The 18,431-nt window shown below is 30.6% G+C and overlaps 1 protein-coding gene across 4 annotated transcripts in view; it reads right to left on the bottom strand.

Annotated features, from left to right (window-relative positions):
* The window catches only part of LOC105780618 (monooxygenase 2), a 30,373-nt gene extending 13,401 nt beyond the window's left edge, over positions 1-16,972 (bottom strand). The window contains exons 1-5 of one of the 4 annotated variants that reach the window (XM_012605414.2): positions 16,924-16,972; positions 2,036-2,165; positions 1,810-1,956; positions 1,117-1,339; positions 150-378 (exon numbers count right to left, since the gene is read on the bottom strand). In XM_012605414.2, coding sequence (XP_012460868.2) covers positions 150-378; positions 1,117-1,339; positions 1,810-1,956; positions 2,036-2,165; positions 16,924-16,957 — 763 coding nt within the window. In that variant the 5' untranslated portion in view covers positions 16,958-16,972. Of the gene's footprint in view, positions 1-149; positions 379-1,116; positions 1,340-1,809; positions 1,957-2,035; positions 2,573-11,819; positions 11,862-16,923 lie in introns of those variants that run through there. The other 3 variants (XM_052629100.1, XM_052629101.1, XM_052629099.1) reach the window with 3 other exon arrangements.
* Positions 16,973-18,431: the final 1,459 nt, after the last annotated feature.

Raw genomic sequence — 18,431 nt, 5'->3', positions numbered from 1 at the left:
TTCATTATTGGGACGACAATAAAATTTTAAAAGTTTGGGGTGAAACTTAAAATTTGAGGTTGAATCATTATTTTGGGTTTAAATTTGGTAAGCTACATTCTTTTCATTTATGAGTTTGAGTGTTCTGAGATGTATTATCAGAAGTTTACCTTTAGTGGCTGGAGTCCAAGTAAAAAACCAATAAACATTCTCATCATCACAAGGAAGGAATCCTGATCGAACACCTTTGCCAACGAACTGTCTGTATTTAGGTTCAAATCCATGACCGCCTTTGAAATGCGCATTGCCTCTAATTGCTGATCGACCTGAGAAAACAGGGTTTTGTAAACCAAGCCATTTTGCCACCACTGAGTTCACTCCATCGCATCCTATCAAGACCTGTTTTAATTTCACCATACCCATTAGCCTCTTTCTGGTAAAGGTACCATGAGTCCGTACAATACGATTTTTTCTACTCAATAAATAAATAAATTAGTCGTCAGATCAAAGAATAAATTAATCATTTCTATTAAAAACTGCATATATTTCTATTGATGAAATTTTCAACAGAAGGACCAACTTGCTCTTTAATCCAAAATACAATGAATAATTTACTTATTTTTTTAGTAGAAAAGACAGAATATAATCCAACTTCTAATATAAGGGCCTCAATAGCATTTTTACAGCCTCTTTCAACAATACATACATACAAATAAAATTTTAAGTTATTTGCATCAGTGGCCCCAAAATCATAATCTAAATTCAAAATTGATCCTAAACTTTGTAATTGAGTCCACAAAATATCAATACCATATCAATTTAGTCTTTTCCTAGTTGTTAGCTTGGATTGACCTAAAACATATTTAAAAACATAGATTAAATTTTAAACATGTTTGTACCTACAACATTGACAACTTGTAATTAACATGTTTTAAAAATAGGATTATTCTTTTTAACATGTTAAATCCAAGTTGTTTATGGAACAAATACTTGTATGTTTAAATTTTTATCTGATTGATAAAATATTAGCACTTTAAGAACTCGAAACAATTTAAAGTTGAAGTCGTAATTCGGGAGTTTAGATGAATCTACCATGTAGTTTATGAAGTTATAAAACAATATAAAGTGGATTTTGACCTTGGTTTTGAGGATGGCTCCATCGGCAAGATGCAATCGTTTAAAGTGGTTTTCAGATTCATCAATGGAAACCACTTTAGAAGAGAACCTTATGGTTCCATTGGGGAGTTCCTTTGCTAGTGTTTCCAACAATGATCGCCGTTGAACACAACGAATAGCATGACCCTTGAATGACATCTCCGATACCGCCGGCTTCTCTAAGACTGTAGAAGCAACTACTATGCTGCAATTGAATAATTCTAAGTGTCATCAGCTCTGTTTATGGTAAACTAAAATCGATATTTTTATAATGTCATTAATAGGTCTAAATCGATAATATTATCAGTTGAAAGCTTTTTTAAGAACAATATTAAGCATTTGACAAACATGTAAACTTATGTAAACTTATTATTAGTTGAATTCTAATTTCCTAGATGTGTTTGATTAGTCAAGTGAAATCTGAATTTTGTATGTGATGTTTGATAATACAACTCTAGAACTACCCATAGCCCTTTTCCAACTCTTATATAGGAGGATAATGCGCTTCAGCGTACCCACGATCTCCTAAACTGATAACAATGCCGATGCCATTCAAGCTAAAATTTAACCATAACAGGTAATTATAAATATTAGGCTCCAAATCTAATTACTAAATGAGTTTCTAAATAAAGTAGATTTTAAGAGAAGATTGGTGCCCAGTGGTGGTTCATTTACCTAGACAACAGGTAATGTTGACGGCGTAGAGAATCACCGATGCCAATAGCATCCAAAGCTTTCCATGCATTTTCCCACGTCGTGAAAGCAAATCCGGTGATCCTTAATCCCTCCGATGATTCCAATACTAAACTACGAATTCCCAGCCTGCAAATCAAATTATTTCAAATATTCAATCACTTCATAATAATAATAATAATAATAATAATAATAATAAATTCATTACCTATGGAGTCCCAAGGATGTGGTGAGACCAGCAATTCCAGCCCCTACTATCACTACGTCTTCAACAATCTCCATTCCAACACTGTGGCTGCTCATATATAATAGGAACTTGGGTATATATCTATATCTATCTATATATATAGTGAAGGAAAGGATATAAAATGATGGCGTCAGCACATATGTAATATTGAACCCAGGTTCAGTCAATCATCGGACAGTGGGAAGACACAATATATATGGATAAAACGTTATCTGCAAGTATCTTGTTTTTGGGTAAACTGCACTGTTAGTCATTAAATTATGGGTAAATTTTCATTTTAGTCACTTAACTAAAAAAAGTTAAAATTTGGTTACTAAACTATTCAAAAGTTCTCATTTAAGTCACTGGGCTACTAAAATCGATGATATATTGCTTTCTCTATTTGCACTACCTGTACCAATCGAAAGCTGTCTTTTCCATTCTCTTCTACAGTTCAGCTTTTTTATTTTTTCACGAAACAACTTTGGACGTCACGAATTTGCTAACCAAAATTCAAACAACTTTTTATTCTATCTCCAACACTGGTCGTCAAATCGACTTGGATTTAAGGTATATTCTTCTCCACATCAATGGCTATTGATCCACCGTATCGATCATTGAATCGTTACTTGGAGATCGTTAGCGAAACTTTAAAAAAAAAACTTAAGAACCCAGTGACATAAAAAAAAATTTAATAGTTCAGTGACTTAAATTAAAACTTTTGAATAGTTCAATGACCAAATTGTAACTCTTTTTAGTTAAGTGATCAAAACGAAAACTTACCCATAGTTTAATGATAATGGTGTAGTTTACCCCTTTTCCCACTTTAATTTTCCTTTATCTAAAATATATCATTTTATCACTTTGTACGACAAAAATACCATGGAGGCCCTCAGATTATTAGTTAAATTGCATTTTGGTCTCTTTACTAAAAAATGTGCAAATTAGTCCCTGTAGTTAGATCAAAGAGCAAACTAGTCATTTCTGTTAAAATTTTTATCTATTTCTACTTTTAAAAGCTAACATGGCTATCAGAATAACCAAATAGTTACACCTGGCATGCCACGTGTACCATATACTGACATATAGAGATTGGTTTTTAATAGTAGACATGGATAGAATTTTTAAGAAAATGATCAATTTGCTCTTTGATCCAACATATAGGGACTAATTTGCCTATATTTTAGTAGAGGGGGTAAAATGCAATCCAACTCCTAGTACAAGGGCCTCCATGGTACTTTTACCCATTTTGTACCTAAGTTTGATATTTTTTAAATTTGGTCCAATATGGTACTTATATTTGACAAAAATTATACATTTTTATACTCAAAGTTAATGGTATTAATTTTTGGCATACCTCTTTTGTCACTTTGACCCTAATTCTTGTTCTTCTTCTTCTTCTTCTTCTTCTTCTAGTCAAATTGCTTTTCTTTTAGATGGAAAAGTTGACTTGACTGTTAAAGTTTTAATGGTATTGTCATAGCAACTCAGGTAGCAATTTACGTGTACTTCATAAAATTTTTAAAAAAATGAAAATTATTTTAAAAAATCATAAAAGTTTGTAATTTTTTTTAAATTATCCACATTAGCAATAACATACATGTAGACTCCCATACAAGTTGCTACATTAGTACCATTAAAATTTTAATAGTTCAATCTAATTTTCCGTAAAAAAAAAAAAGCAGTTCAACTACATTTGAATGTTGAGGACCAAAGTGATAAAAAATGAATTTTAGTGCTAAAGTGACAAAATGGGTAAATGCTAGTGGCTAAACTTGTCATTATGCCTTTTTTGTTCGATTAATGTTTCAAGGTTGATTTGATGAAAGTTAATTGTTAATATTATCATGTTTAAATTTTCATGGTTTTGTTAATAGAATGAATTTAGTGTTAATTGTGAATTTGTTAACTTTATGCTTAATTTGTTAAATATATCTTTTTTTGGATTTTAGGGTTGATTTTATAAAATTTAATTTTAATAAAATATATAATATTCAATCAAATATATTTATAAAACTCTATAAAATTAAGAAATTGTAATAAAAATATATAATATTTTTAATATTAAAATATATATTATAAAATATTATAAAATTTAAAAATTATAATTGAAAAATATAAAAATAGTTATAAAATTAAAATAGTTGCATTTTAGTAAATATATTGACATGGGTCAAATTTTACCTAAATATGAGACCCCAAATTTCAATCAAAAGTCAAGTGAGCCTTAGTTCGATTGGCATTGACATTGTTGCCAATACAGGTTGTGAAGAGGCTATGGGTAGTTATAAGCATTGTACAAAAAAAACCAGATATAATAAGAACATATAATGAGATTAATATTCAAATAAAAAATTCAATAGAAAAAAACTTCTTTGCGTTGCTCCTATAAGGATAGAGCGAATCGAGTCTATTTCAATATCAATTAGAGGTTAAAATATGTTGTTGGTGCACTCGAACCCACGTCACGTCATCATGCATTGACAATAATGTCCATGCCAAATGAGCTAATACTTAATCGGTCAATCATTGTATTTTAAAAGTTAAAAACTCAATCTTTTTATTTTTATTTTTATTTTATATCCTTGTCCATATATGGTTGACGACGGTAGCTTCTGTCAAAAGCTATCAACTTAGTATATTTATTTTCTATCAATAATGTGCCATGTATATGAGGATAACTTAATCAACATGTCAAATTGACAAATTTTGACAAATGATAATAATAATAATAATAATAATAATAATAATAATAATAATAATGTTAATAATTGAACTGATATTTTTAAATTGAAAAAGTAAGCAAACTCACTTATTAATTATTTTAAGAACATGGATTAAATCTCAAATTTTGTGAAGGATAAAATGCTAACAATATTTTAATCGAATTAGAGAAAAAAGGAAAAAAAATCGAATACAAATAATCAAATCACTCTACTATTTAGACCTGTCCATGGGCCGGGCGGCCCGGCCCGGCCCGACGGCCCGTCCGAAATATGGGAGGGTTTGGGTAAAAATATAGGCCCGAATATGGGCTTGGGCAAAAAAATAAGGCCCGTTTAAAAAATGGGTCGGGCTCGGGCTCAACTTTTTTGGGCCGGGCCCGGCCCGAATATAATAAATATATATTTTTTATTTTTATTTTTTAATTTTAAAATACTTTTAAAATATTTTTTTATTTTTTTTAAAATATTTTTTTTGTGTTTATTAAAAATCGGGCCGGGCCGGGCCGGGCTCGGGCTTACTCTTTTTTTCCTGGGCCGGGACTGGGCAAAATTTCAGGGACATATTTCGGGCCGGGTCGGGCCCGGGTCTAAGAGTCAGGCCGAAAATTTTTTCCGGACCCGGCCCATGGACAGCTCTACTACTATTAAACAAATTAATTTAGTTTCTCTACTATTAAAAAGAATCAAATAAGTCCAAATTGAAATAGAATTAACATTTATTGTTTTAAAAAATATCATTTATTATTTAATAGAGTTAATATTTTAAAGTTTTATGGTTCTCTAAATGAATTTTTTTTTGTTTGGAGTTAAAATTCAATCGAAAAAAAAATTTCAAGACAGTTTTAATACAACAAATGTTAGTTCTGTTACAATTTGGACTTAGTTCTTTTAACATTACAAGGACTAAATTGACGTATTTACTAATAGAGGAATTAATTTGATTCTGTCAATATAATACAGGGATTTTCCAAGTAATTTAACCCATTTATAAGTGATTCAAAGCCAAATTGGTTTCTCTTTGGAGTTTTGACCATTAAATTATTTTTTCTTAGTCAAAAAAGAGAGAGACGCAATAATATTCAAGAAAAATACAAAGCTAGCGACAGTCAAAAGTCAAATCCATCGAGCTCATACTAAATCCAATTTGATTAACATTATTTTTACCTCACACTTTCTCCGACTAGATTTATTCATAGCTCAGTTCACTAACTCAGGTGTGAAGGTTTGCTCGAAAAGTGAATAAGAGTAGAAAAAATATAGGTTCGAAAAATAAGTTTGGACAAAAAATAAGGTCTTTAGAAAACGTGTCGAGTCTCTGGTAAGAATTTTTAGTTTGTCTAATTTTTTTTCCCTACTGTTGTTTACTACTGTTATTTATTGTTTTTTTGCTGCTGTTTTTCTATTATATTGCTACTATTTTGTTATTATTATTTCGATATTGTATAGTTCTTGTTTTATTATTGATTTTACTACTATGTTAGAGGCATTTGCTTGCTAATTTGTAACTATCTTAATATTATTTAAAGTATAAAGACTTTTTTAATATATTTTCAATTTGTTGGGAAATATTTATTTTAAAATTTTTAGTGTGTTTGATGTATTATATTTTTTAAATTTATTTTTATATAAAAAAATTAATACAGACAAGTCGAGCTTGGGTTTAACTTTTTTTTATCTGGATCGAGATTGGGCAAAATTTTAAGGCCATTTTTTGGGCCAGATCGAACTCAAACCTAAAAAATAGACCTAAAAAAATTTACATCGGCCTAACCCGACCTAACCTATGATTAGTTCTATTTCCAACCACTTAAAAAAGAAGTTTGTAAAAATTATGATGAACAAAGTCTCTTTGATCATTTGTAACAATCAGACAAATATTATTTATGGTTATAATAATCAATTTTTAACAATTTTATTATAGGTTACGATTGTAATGACTCAATTTTCAATGAGTATCGAACAATGATTTGAGATCACTAAATCCGATGAAAAGTTAGAAAAATTTATTAATTAATAATTATAAGTTAAGCGTGATTTTAGAAATATTTTTGAATTAGTAAATTTTGTGATTTAAAAGAAATTATTAGGTAAATTGGGTCAAAACGACGTATCGAGACCTCGATATTATAAACTGAGCCGTAAATAGTTTTATAAATATTTACGGAGTGTCATTAGGGTAGTATTAAATTTTCATTAAGAAATTTTAACGTTTCGATAGTTAATTAATTAAAAGGACTAAATTGTAATAGAGTAAAAGTTTAATTATAGATTAAAGAAAGTTAAAAGGACCAAATAGGAAATTATGCCATCAGCCTAAATTGAGGCAGCATAACAAAAGAAGTATCTCAGATATTTTAATTAAAAATATATATTATATTATATTAACTTAATAAATAAGTTATTATATTATATTATATTAGGTTAGATTATATTATATTATATTATATTATATTATATTATATTATATTATATTATATCCTAGAACAAAGTATTATTGGATTTATGTTGACATTTTGGAAGTTATTAGATTTCTAGACATTGATTATGTTGAATAAATGAAAGAATTTGGGGTTAAATTAATTTAATTTCAAGTTAAAAGTTAGTAAAGGATTTAATTGTAAAATAAAGTGTAAGTTTTGAATAGTAGGAAGTAAATTGAAAAATCTCGAAATTAGGGATTTATGATAAAATTAGATAGTTAAGTTTAAGTTCAGTTGAAATTTGAGTAGAAATGAGGTATGAATTGAGATGGAAAAATAAATGAATTTAGTTAGGGATTAAATTAAAATTGAGATGAAAATAAAATAGAAATTCAAGTATTAGATGAAAAATTAATATTGTATTAATGATTATGAAAATTATCTTAATTTTTCGTAGCTAATATCACACCCGAGGCATCCACGAAGAAAGGAAAAGAAAAACTGGAATAGGTGTAGACACGAGAATCACGGTTTGTATTATAATTCAAATCTATTTATTATTAATTGTTATATTTTAATTAAAATGCATGGTAAGTAAAATTAGGTAAGCAATTGAAATGATAATAGTGATTTGGATTGAATCAAATTGAATTGAATGAAGAAAATACGTGAGTATTTGAAATGTGTATTAATTGAAAAATAATTAGTGATTTGAATTTGATTGGAAAATGAATTAAAAATATGAATTGAATAAAAGTGGATTAAATTATGATTATGTGTGAATATGTGAATTGTGTATTGATTGAAAAGTGGTTTTAATTGAATCGAAGTATGATTATATGTGAATATCTGAAATATGTATTGGTATTGAATTGTATATTGATTAGAAAGTAGAAAGTGAATTTGAAATAGAAAAATGATTTGAATACCCTATTAACTAGTTGGGCTGAGTCGGATATAGTTGGTATGCCATAGGATTGGAAGTGTTCAGGGATACTTCGACCTTGAGTCGATGAGACACTGGGTGTCATACTGTTACTTCGGATAGATTCGATGAGGTACTGGGTACCAACTTACTTCGGCTTGGCCGATGAGACACTGGGTGTCAATCATTGCTTCGAACTACCCGATGTGGCACTAGGTGCCATTCTGGTGTGTTTGGTTGGATCCGTGTATCCGCCAAGGTCCGAGTCTTGTTAATAGGGGTAAATAATTGAAATGAGAAAATTTGAATAAGTGTGATTGATTGGGCTATGGAAATAAATGAGAAAGTGAAATTATGAATTGATATGTGAATTTGAAATCGAGATATGAGATTTGAATATATGAACCCAAAGTTCATGATTTGATTAAGAGTAATTTTTTGTTATATGATATTAATGAGTACAAATTGCAATAGAGTTGATATTGAATATAGTGATAAATTGAATGAATTGTATATGAATTGAAATGAACTATTGGAATGAGATGCGAAAAATCCAATGGAATTGAGATAGAGAAATAATGTATGAATACAATTAAATACAAGATTTGAAATAGAGTTGTTCATGGGCCGGGCGGCCCGGCCCGGCCCGACGGCCCGCCCGAAATATGGGAGGGTTTGGGTAAAAATATAGGCTCGAAATATGGGCTTGGGCAAAAAAATGAGGCCCGTTTAGAAAATGGGCCAGGCCTCGGGCACCACTTTTTGGCAGAACGCTTGCCTACCGAATATAATAAATATGTATTTTTTATTTTTAAAAATATTTTAAAATACTTTTTTTTATTTTTAAAATATTTTTAACATACTTTTTTAATTTTCTAAAATTTTTTTGGTGTTTATTTAAAAAATGGGCCGGCCCGGGCCCGGGCTTAGGAATTTTCCCCCGGGCTGGGCCTGTACAAAATTCCAGGCCCATATTTTGGGCCGGGCCTGGGCCTAGGACTCGGGTAGAAATTTTTTATGGGCTGGGCCCGACCCGGCCCGGCCCATGAACACCTCTAATTTGAAATATTGCTTATTGTTATTAATTATCAAGTTGATTTAAAGTATGAGAAAATTAATGAATAATTGTAGGCATAAATTAAATGTATATAATTTATCGATTAATGTTATAAATTTAAATTATGGTAATACCACTGAGTATACCCATACTCAGCGTATGGTTGTGTAACACCCCTTACCCGTATTCAACTCCGGAATAGGGTATGAGGCATTACTAGAACACTTACACATGTAAACGTATTAAACTGAGTTACAAAATTTCATTCAAATTTAAACTCTTCAAATTTTTAACATGCTTTTATAATTCTTTATAACATATCCTCAAAATATTATATTCATAACAAATAGGGCCTACGAGACCCGATACTTACTTATGTAATTCAAAGCTCCATTTCCATTTTATTCAATTCACAATATTTCGTGTTCACAATTCAAATTAATTTCTCAATCCAATATATATATTTCAATACCACACTCTCATACTATGAAACTTTATTTTCCCATATGAGCTTAAACCATGATCATCACATATCAAAGACAAATGTTCTTGACATTTCCATGACATAAACCGAATTAATCAATGCAACTCAATGATATAATCATCCATATATCATTATTATCATATATATATATCAAGACTAAATTTCTTATACATTTGGTCAATTGCTTTTCAAAACCGCAATAGTTCCTTCGGTACCAATACGTATTTACCATTCAATTTAACATTTACCGATTATAATCGGGCATATGACCATTATACACAATTATTTCCTACATTTTATTGTCCTCCTCCTCCTCTCCATTCCACATCCTTTATGTGTATATCACATTTAAACAACATTAACTATAATTTCTCTATTCACTAACATGTATATTCAAAGCTGTCTATTCGAGTCATAGTCACTAAATTATTTTTACCTGGAGCTACAGAACTCCAAATTAAGATCCGTAAATTTTATCCAAAACTAGATTCACATATATTCTTACCATAAAATTTTCATAATTTTTGGTTTAGCCAAATAGTACAGTTTATTCTTTAAAGTTTCCCCTGTTTCACTGTTTGACAGTTCTGACCTCTCTTCACTAAAATTAATTATCTCACTGTACAGAATTCGGATATAGTTTCCGTTTGTTTCTCATAAAAATAGATTCACTGATAATTCTAAACATATAAACTTTATCCCATAATTATTTTTGTACAATTTTTTACAATTTTCCAAAGTCAAAACAGGGGATTCCAAACTCATTCTGACTCTGTCTAATTAAACTTCAAATATCTCAAAATATATAACTCTTTTGCTTTTTCTATTTCTTTAATGTGAAAATAGACTCATTAAGATTCAATTTCATATATTATTCAGCCTCTAATTAAATTTCCACCATTTTTGGTGATTTTTCAAAGTCACACAACTGTTGCTGTCTAAACTGTTTTGTTGCTAAATGTACTCTTTCATAATTTCACTTTTTCACTTTCAATCACAATTCAATTCAAAATTCACTTTTCCATTTCTAAGTCGATATTCAATTCAGTTCCACACCTATATTCATTATTCAATTACACTTAGTCAATTTCCCGTTGAACACTCGGAATATACATAGATACGTAGAGAATTAGCACATAAGTGCCACACTGATATGTAGCCGGCTACCAGCGATACGTGGCGAAGCTACCAGCGATACGTGGCCGGTTACCAGCGATATGTAGCCGAAGCTACCAGCGATACGTGGCGAAGCTACCATTCATACGTGTGAAGCTACCATCGATACGTGGCCAAGCTACCAGCGATCAATAACACTGGAAATGTCCACGGGCTGCTCACACAAGTCGTCGGTGTCGCAACACATGCTAGATCACCCAGACCGGGACTCAACTGTAACATCAGTAACATCGATCTCTAGTGACATGTCACTTGTATCCACTTCTATTCCTAAGTTCAACCGAATTTACACTTAACACTTTATTTTAAACACTTTATCACTTGAATAATTCATGAACAAATTTCCTTCCACATTCAATATTAATTCACATATCAAATATAATTCACAATTTATAAAAATATAACTATTATTTACACGTAACTTACTTTGATGCAATAATATAAAAATTTAGCAATTTAGTCTTTAATCTTTCCTTTTCTCCGGTCAAGGTCGATTCCACTTCTTTCTTGATCTATAATAACACATTTGACTTATTTAGTACTCACATTTATCAAAACAGTCCTTGACTCAACCTTTGGTAAAATTATAATTTTGCCCTAAACTTTTACATATTTACACTTTTGCCCCAAAGCTCGTAAATTAAACTTCATCCCTTATTCTTATGTATTATGACATGTTGAACATTTTCCTTCTATAGAAACATCAAATTCCAACTCTAACACTTACTTATGAACATTTAGTATTTTTATCGATTATGTCGTTTTACTCGTTTTCACTCAAAATCGCTTAGCAAAAGTTGCTTAACATAATTCTAAGCTTCATATTCTATCATGAAACATCAAAATTCACACTTTTCATCTATGGGTAATTTTTCAGACATAAATTCTAGCTCGAATTAATGGTAGAGATAGCTTAAGCAAGTTATCGGGATGCGAAAAATACAAAGAACAAGAAAAACGGGGCTAGAACGGACTTACCATGAAGCTTGGAAGATGAACAAACCCTAGCCATGGTGTTCCCTTGCTACATACGGCCATGAAGAAAAGAATTGAAGAAGATGATAATTTATTTCATGTTATTTTGTCTTTATTCATTAATTAAGGCATTTTACCAAAATGCCCTTAAATAGCTTACTTACTAACCATGTCTATTTTTGTCCATAAATAACCAATGGTCTAATTACCATTTAAGGACCTCCAATTTAAAATTTCATAATAATTAGACACCTCTAACTTGTAGAACTCAACTTTTGCACTTTTTACAATTTAGTCCTTTTGACTAAATTGAGTGCCCAAACGTCGAAATTTTCGAACAAAATTTTTACAAAATAATTCCGTGAAATCGTAGACCATAAAAATATAAGAAAAATAAATTTTTTCCTTGTCAGATTTGTGGTCCCGAAACCACTGTTCCGACTAGGCCCAAAATCGGGCTGTTACAACTCTCCCTCCCTTTAGGGATTTTCGTCCCCGAAAATCTTACCAGAAGAAGTTACTTCCAACTCTCATGAGACACTTTCACTAACTTCCCAAAATCACTAATCAATTTAATCTCGTATATCTCTATATCAATAAATATTTCTCTATAGCATATTTTCTGAAATATAGATTTTTCATTTCGACTATCCGTCTTCATACTCGTAAATACACATGCTTAAATACATACAACTCAAATCACATCTAGATAAATCAGTTCACTCTAGTAAAACAATTGAGTTGATTTCAACTATCGAACATTAACATATCAAAGTACTATTTTCTTCATGCTGAGAATACAACTCAAACACACAATCTTTCAACATTCTTTTAGCATGCAAATCACCTGAATCACCATATTTTAGCTCTGGAATTTCATCGTAGCAAAACAATACACTTTCTAAATATGCATGCAAAACAGAACAATAACCGGTCATAAACCAACTAGACCAACAAGACTTTCGTCTAACATCATAGTTAGCTAACATTCTCACAACATAAGAACTTTATCAAAACTGAACAATTATACACATATTTCTGAGGATAAAAGAATATATAGAATATCCAGAAAAGATCATCGTGTTCGTTTCGATTGTAATCGTCACACACAGGCATCTTTACCACTTAATTGTCATTTCTCTCACTAATTCTGTTATCACGAACCTCGCATTATTCCATTCACTAACAATCTGATATTTCTTTTAAAACTGAGTTCATTTATTACACTAGGCTCAACTCTGTTTGCATTACTAATTATTTGACCACTAAACTCTTTAGTTCACATTTATGAATTTATTCAACATGATTCTCATAAAAAAATTCGTCATAAAACAATATCGATAAGGGGGTGAGGTCGTAAAGCCTCTAACTTACTCTCATAAATACATATATATATATATATAAGACTTAACATTCATCATCAATGTAATACCATCATAACCACTTAGTTCATTCATATATTTTCTCACATATAGGGGTCACACGCCCGTGTGTCTAACAGTATGGGCAAAAATCGGGCTAGTTTTCCAAGCTTTATTTCTCACCCATTTGATCTTTTAACTTCACCACTTGTTCACTTTATAGCCATATCAATAATCATCATTTTCTTGTATTTCAGATAAATACATATAACCATACATAAGCATGCAAATCACTATTTCTTCTTGTCAATCACAATTTCAAATGACAGATTCATGTAAATGAGCTCAATATCATTATCTGTTTAATTTCTGTCACTTAAATTCACATACACATAATTTATTAACATAACCTGACAAACATAATCTCTGGATGGTGAGATCACATAATTGAGCTCAATTTCACTGTTTAATATGTTTTATCACATAAAATTTGCCTAACACTTACCACAATTTGTCAAATTACGTAACGCCTTACTAATTGAGTACTTCGTTTCACATTGCCATATCCAACTATGGTCTTACATGTAATCACATATCACATACCGATGCCATAGCCCACTATAGTCTTACACGGAATCACATATCACAATGATGTCATATTCGGATATGGTCTTACGGAAATTTCATAATCACATTTTCACATGTTGCATGGCCAAACCATGGTATTTTCCGTCAATTCATCACATATCAACGAACGAAAGTACTCATTCCTGCGTTCTACTCAATTTGATCTTCCAATTCAATTTTCATACTATTATAATATTCATGATTCAATAATAAATACACGAACAAAATATCATATTACCTCTAATTTAACAATTATACATAAGATTCATCATATGAACGTCATCGAGTTCACTTATTCAAGCAAATATACATAACCACACATTCCATCTATTTAAGTAAATTCCGTTTCCATATTCACTTAATCAAATATGTTGAGCACATAACGTCATATGATCACTAACATACTTGAATGAGTTTATCACAACATAAACTTTCATTTCATTTTTTTTATACATGAACACATATACATATCACAAATTTCTATTCTTACCTTTCTAAATTCTAACATAACGTGAGCATATTTCATTTATCTCAATATCATTTTAGCATTCTCAAAATAGCTTGGTTGAAAATCATCTCTGTCTTAACAAAACAATTTCGTTAGAGCCCGGAGATATCACACCATTACAAGTAATAACATGGCATCTATAGCTAGACTCACATATGCTACGTTCGGTCCGAGAACCGACTAAACCGTAGCTCTGATACCACTAAATGTAACACCCCTTACCCGTATTCAACTCCGGAATAGGGTATGAGGCATTACTAGAACACTTACACATGTAAACGTATTAAACTGAGTTACAAAATTTCATTCAAATTTAAACTCTTCAAATTTTAACATGCTTTTATAATTCTTTATAACATATCCTCAAAATATTATATTCATAACAAATAGGGCCTACGAGACCCGATACTTACTTATGTAATTCAAAGCTCCATTTCCATTTTATTCAATTCACAATATTTCGTGTTCACAATTCAAATTAATTTCTCAATCCAATATATATATTTCAATACCACACTCTCATACTATGAAACTTTATTTTCCCATATGAGCTTAAACCATGATCATCACATATCAAAGACAAATGTTCTTGACATTTCCATGACATAAACCGAATTAATCAATGCAACTCAATGATATAATCGTCCATATATCATTATTATCATATATATATATCAAGACTAAATTTCTTATACATTTGGTCAATTGCTTTTCAAAACCGCAATAGTTCCTTCGGTACCAATACGTATTTACCATTCAATTTAACATTTACCGATTATAATCGGGCATATGACCATTATACACAATTATTTCCTACATTTTATTGTCCTCCTCCTCCTCTCCATTCCACATCCTTTATGTGTATATCACATTTAAACAACATTAACTATAATTTCTCTATTCACTAACATGTATATTCAAAGCTGTCTATTCGAGTCATAGTCACTAAATTATTTTTACCCGAGCTACAGAACTCCAAATTAAGATCCGTAAATTTTATCCGAAACTAGATTCACATATATTCTTACCATAAAATTTTCATAATTTTGGTTTAGCCAAATAGTACAGTTTATTCTTTAAAGTTTCCCTGTTTCACTGTTTGACAGTTCTGACCTCTCTTCACTAAAATTAATTATCTCACTGTACAAAATTCGGATATAGTTTCCGTTTGTTTCTCATAAAAATAGATTCACTGATAATTCTAAACATATAAACTTTATCCCATAATTATTTTTGTACAATTTTTACAATTTTCCAAAGTCAAAACAGGGATTCCAAACTCATTCTGACTCTGTCTAATTAAACTTCAAATATCTCAAAATATATAACTCTTTTGCTTTTTCTATTTCTTTTATGTAAAAATAGACTCATTAAGATTCAATTTCATATATTATTCAGCCTCTAATTAAATTTCCACCATTTTGGTGATTTTTCAAAGTCACACAACTGTTGCTGTCTAAACTGTTTTGTTGCTAAATGTACTCTTTCATAATTTCACTTTTTCACTTTCAATCACAATTCAATTCAAAATTCACTTTTCCATTTCTAAGTCGATATTCAATTCAGTTCCACACCTATATTCATTATTCAATTACACTTAGTCAATTTCCCGTTGAACACTCGGAATATACATAGATACGTAGAGAATTAGCACATAAGTGCCACACTGATATGTAGCCGGCTACCAACGATACGTAGTGAAGCTACCAGCGATACGTGTGAAGCTACCACTGATACGTAGCCGAAGCTACCACTGATCAATAACACTGGAAATGTCCACGGGCCTGCTCACACAAGCTGTCAGGTGTCTGCAACACATGCTAGATCACCCAGCACCCGGGACTCACTGTAACACTGTAACACTGATCTCTAGTGACATGTCACTTGTATCCACTTCTATTCCTAAGTTCAACCGGGAATTTACACTTAACACTTTATTTTAAACACTTTATCACTTGAATAATTCATGAACAAATTTCCTTCCACATTCAATATTAATTCACATATCAAATATAATTCACAATTTATAAAAATATAACTATTATTTACACGTAACTTACTTTGATGCAATAATATAAAAATTTAGCAATTTAGTCTTTAATCTTTCCTTTTCTCCGGTCAAGGTCGATTCCACTTCTTTCTTGATCTATAATAACACATTTGACTTATTTAGTACTCACATTTATCAAAACAGTCCTTGACTCAACCTTTGGTAAAATTATAATTTTGCCCCTAAACTTTTAAATATTTACACTTTTGCCCCAAAGCTCGTAAATTAAACTTCATCCCTTATTCTTATGTATTATGACATGTTGAACATTTTCCCTTCTATAGAAACATCAAATTCCAACTCTAACACTTACTTATGAACATTTAGTATTTTTATCGATTATGTCGTTTTACTCGTTTTCACTCAAAATCGCTTAGCAAAGTTGCTTAACATAATTCTAAGCTTCATATTCTATCATGAAACATCAAAATTCACACTTTTCATCTATGGGTAATTTTTCGACATAAATTCTAGCTCGAATTAATGGTAGAGATAGCTTAAGCAAGTTATCGGGATGCGAAAAATACAAAGAACAAGAAAAGCGGGCTAGAACGGACTTACCATGAAGCTTGGAAGATGAACAAACCCTAGCCATGGTGTTCCCTTGCTACATACGGCCATGAAGAAAAGAATTGAAGAAGATGATAATTTATTTCATGTTATTTTGTCTTTATTCATTAATTAAGGCATTTTACCAAAATGCCCTTAAATAGCTTACTTACTAACCATGTCTATTTTTGTCCATAAATAACCAATGGTCTAATTACCATTTAAGGACCTCCAATTTAAAATTTCATAATAATTAGACACCTCTAACTTGTAGAACTCAACTTTTGCACTTTTTACAATTTAGTCCTTTTGACTAAATTGAGTGCCCAAACGTCGAAATTTTCGAACAAAATTTTTACAAAATAATTCCGTGAAATCGTAGACCATAAAAATATAAGAAAAATAAATTTTTTCCTTGTCAGATTTGTGGTCCCGAAACCACTGTTTCGACTAGGCCCAAAATCGGGCTGTTACAGGTTGTTTCCGTGCGCAGGTTAGTAGAAAACCAGTGTCCGGTCCAGCATCCAGAGCAATCCCGACCTCAGAGAAATTTTAGTGATGTACCTTTCTTTTGATAATGTGGCATGTATCTAGGTGATGTATTGATTAAAGTATGCTATGTATGTTATTTATTTGTGAATTAGTGATAAGTTATCCAATATGTCCGGTAATGCTCCGTAACCCGGTTCCGGCGACGGATACGGGTTGGGGGTGTTACATTGATCATATCTACTCTTTTTGAGACAATATTTAAAACTACTCATAGTCTTTTCTCAACCCATAAATAAGAAGATAATATGCTTCAACGCACTTGAACTCATATCCTCCTATATTGACAATACTACTCATACCAATCGAGCTAGACTTAAAGACCACTTTATATTTGTATTTCAAATGACATGTACGAGCCTATTTAAAGCCACGTGGCCTAAAAAAATTCCACAAGTTCAATTTTCTTTAATTTTTTTTACTTTCTTTTTATAAACTTATCTCTCTGATTATTTTCATTATTCTTTTTTTCAATCCAGAAATTTAGGGTTTTGCATTATTTTATGTTCATAACATTCAAACTCTCCTTTAATTAAATGGTCTAATTACATTATTAGTTCATCTTAAAATTAAAATTCAATTTAATCCTTTTAGTTTTGATCAAATGAAAATTACATATTTGGGTCCTCTAAAATATTAATTATTCAATTTAAACCATTTCAACACAATTTTTTTAACTTTAATCCGTCCAAAAATATTTTAATTCTATTTTGGTCCTTACATAAAATTTTTGGTTTTTTTAGTTTCTTCCCCCTATTAAAAGACATTAATCTCCTTGCTGCTAGACTTAACTTTCTTCAATCTCATTTCTATCTCTCTTAGTATCTTCTTTTTGGATTCTTTTTCTTCACTTTTCTTTTTTCTCCTCGCCCATACTTCGCGATGGGTTGATTTTTTATTTGTATTAAATTATAAAGTAAAAATTTGAAAGCTAAAATATATTATAAGTCTCTATACATTTCGTACGTTTG

This window comes from Gossypium raimondii, chromosome 4, assembly GCF_025698545.1.
Source record: "Gossypium raimondii isolate GPD5lz chromosome 4, ASM2569854v1, whole genome shotgun sequence".
In the NCBI taxonomy this organism is placed as follows: domain Eukaryota; kingdom Viridiplantae; phylum Streptophyta; class Magnoliopsida; order Malvales; family Malvaceae; genus Gossypium; species Gossypium raimondii.
This window is presented reverse-complemented; position numbering and strand designations above follow the sequence as displayed.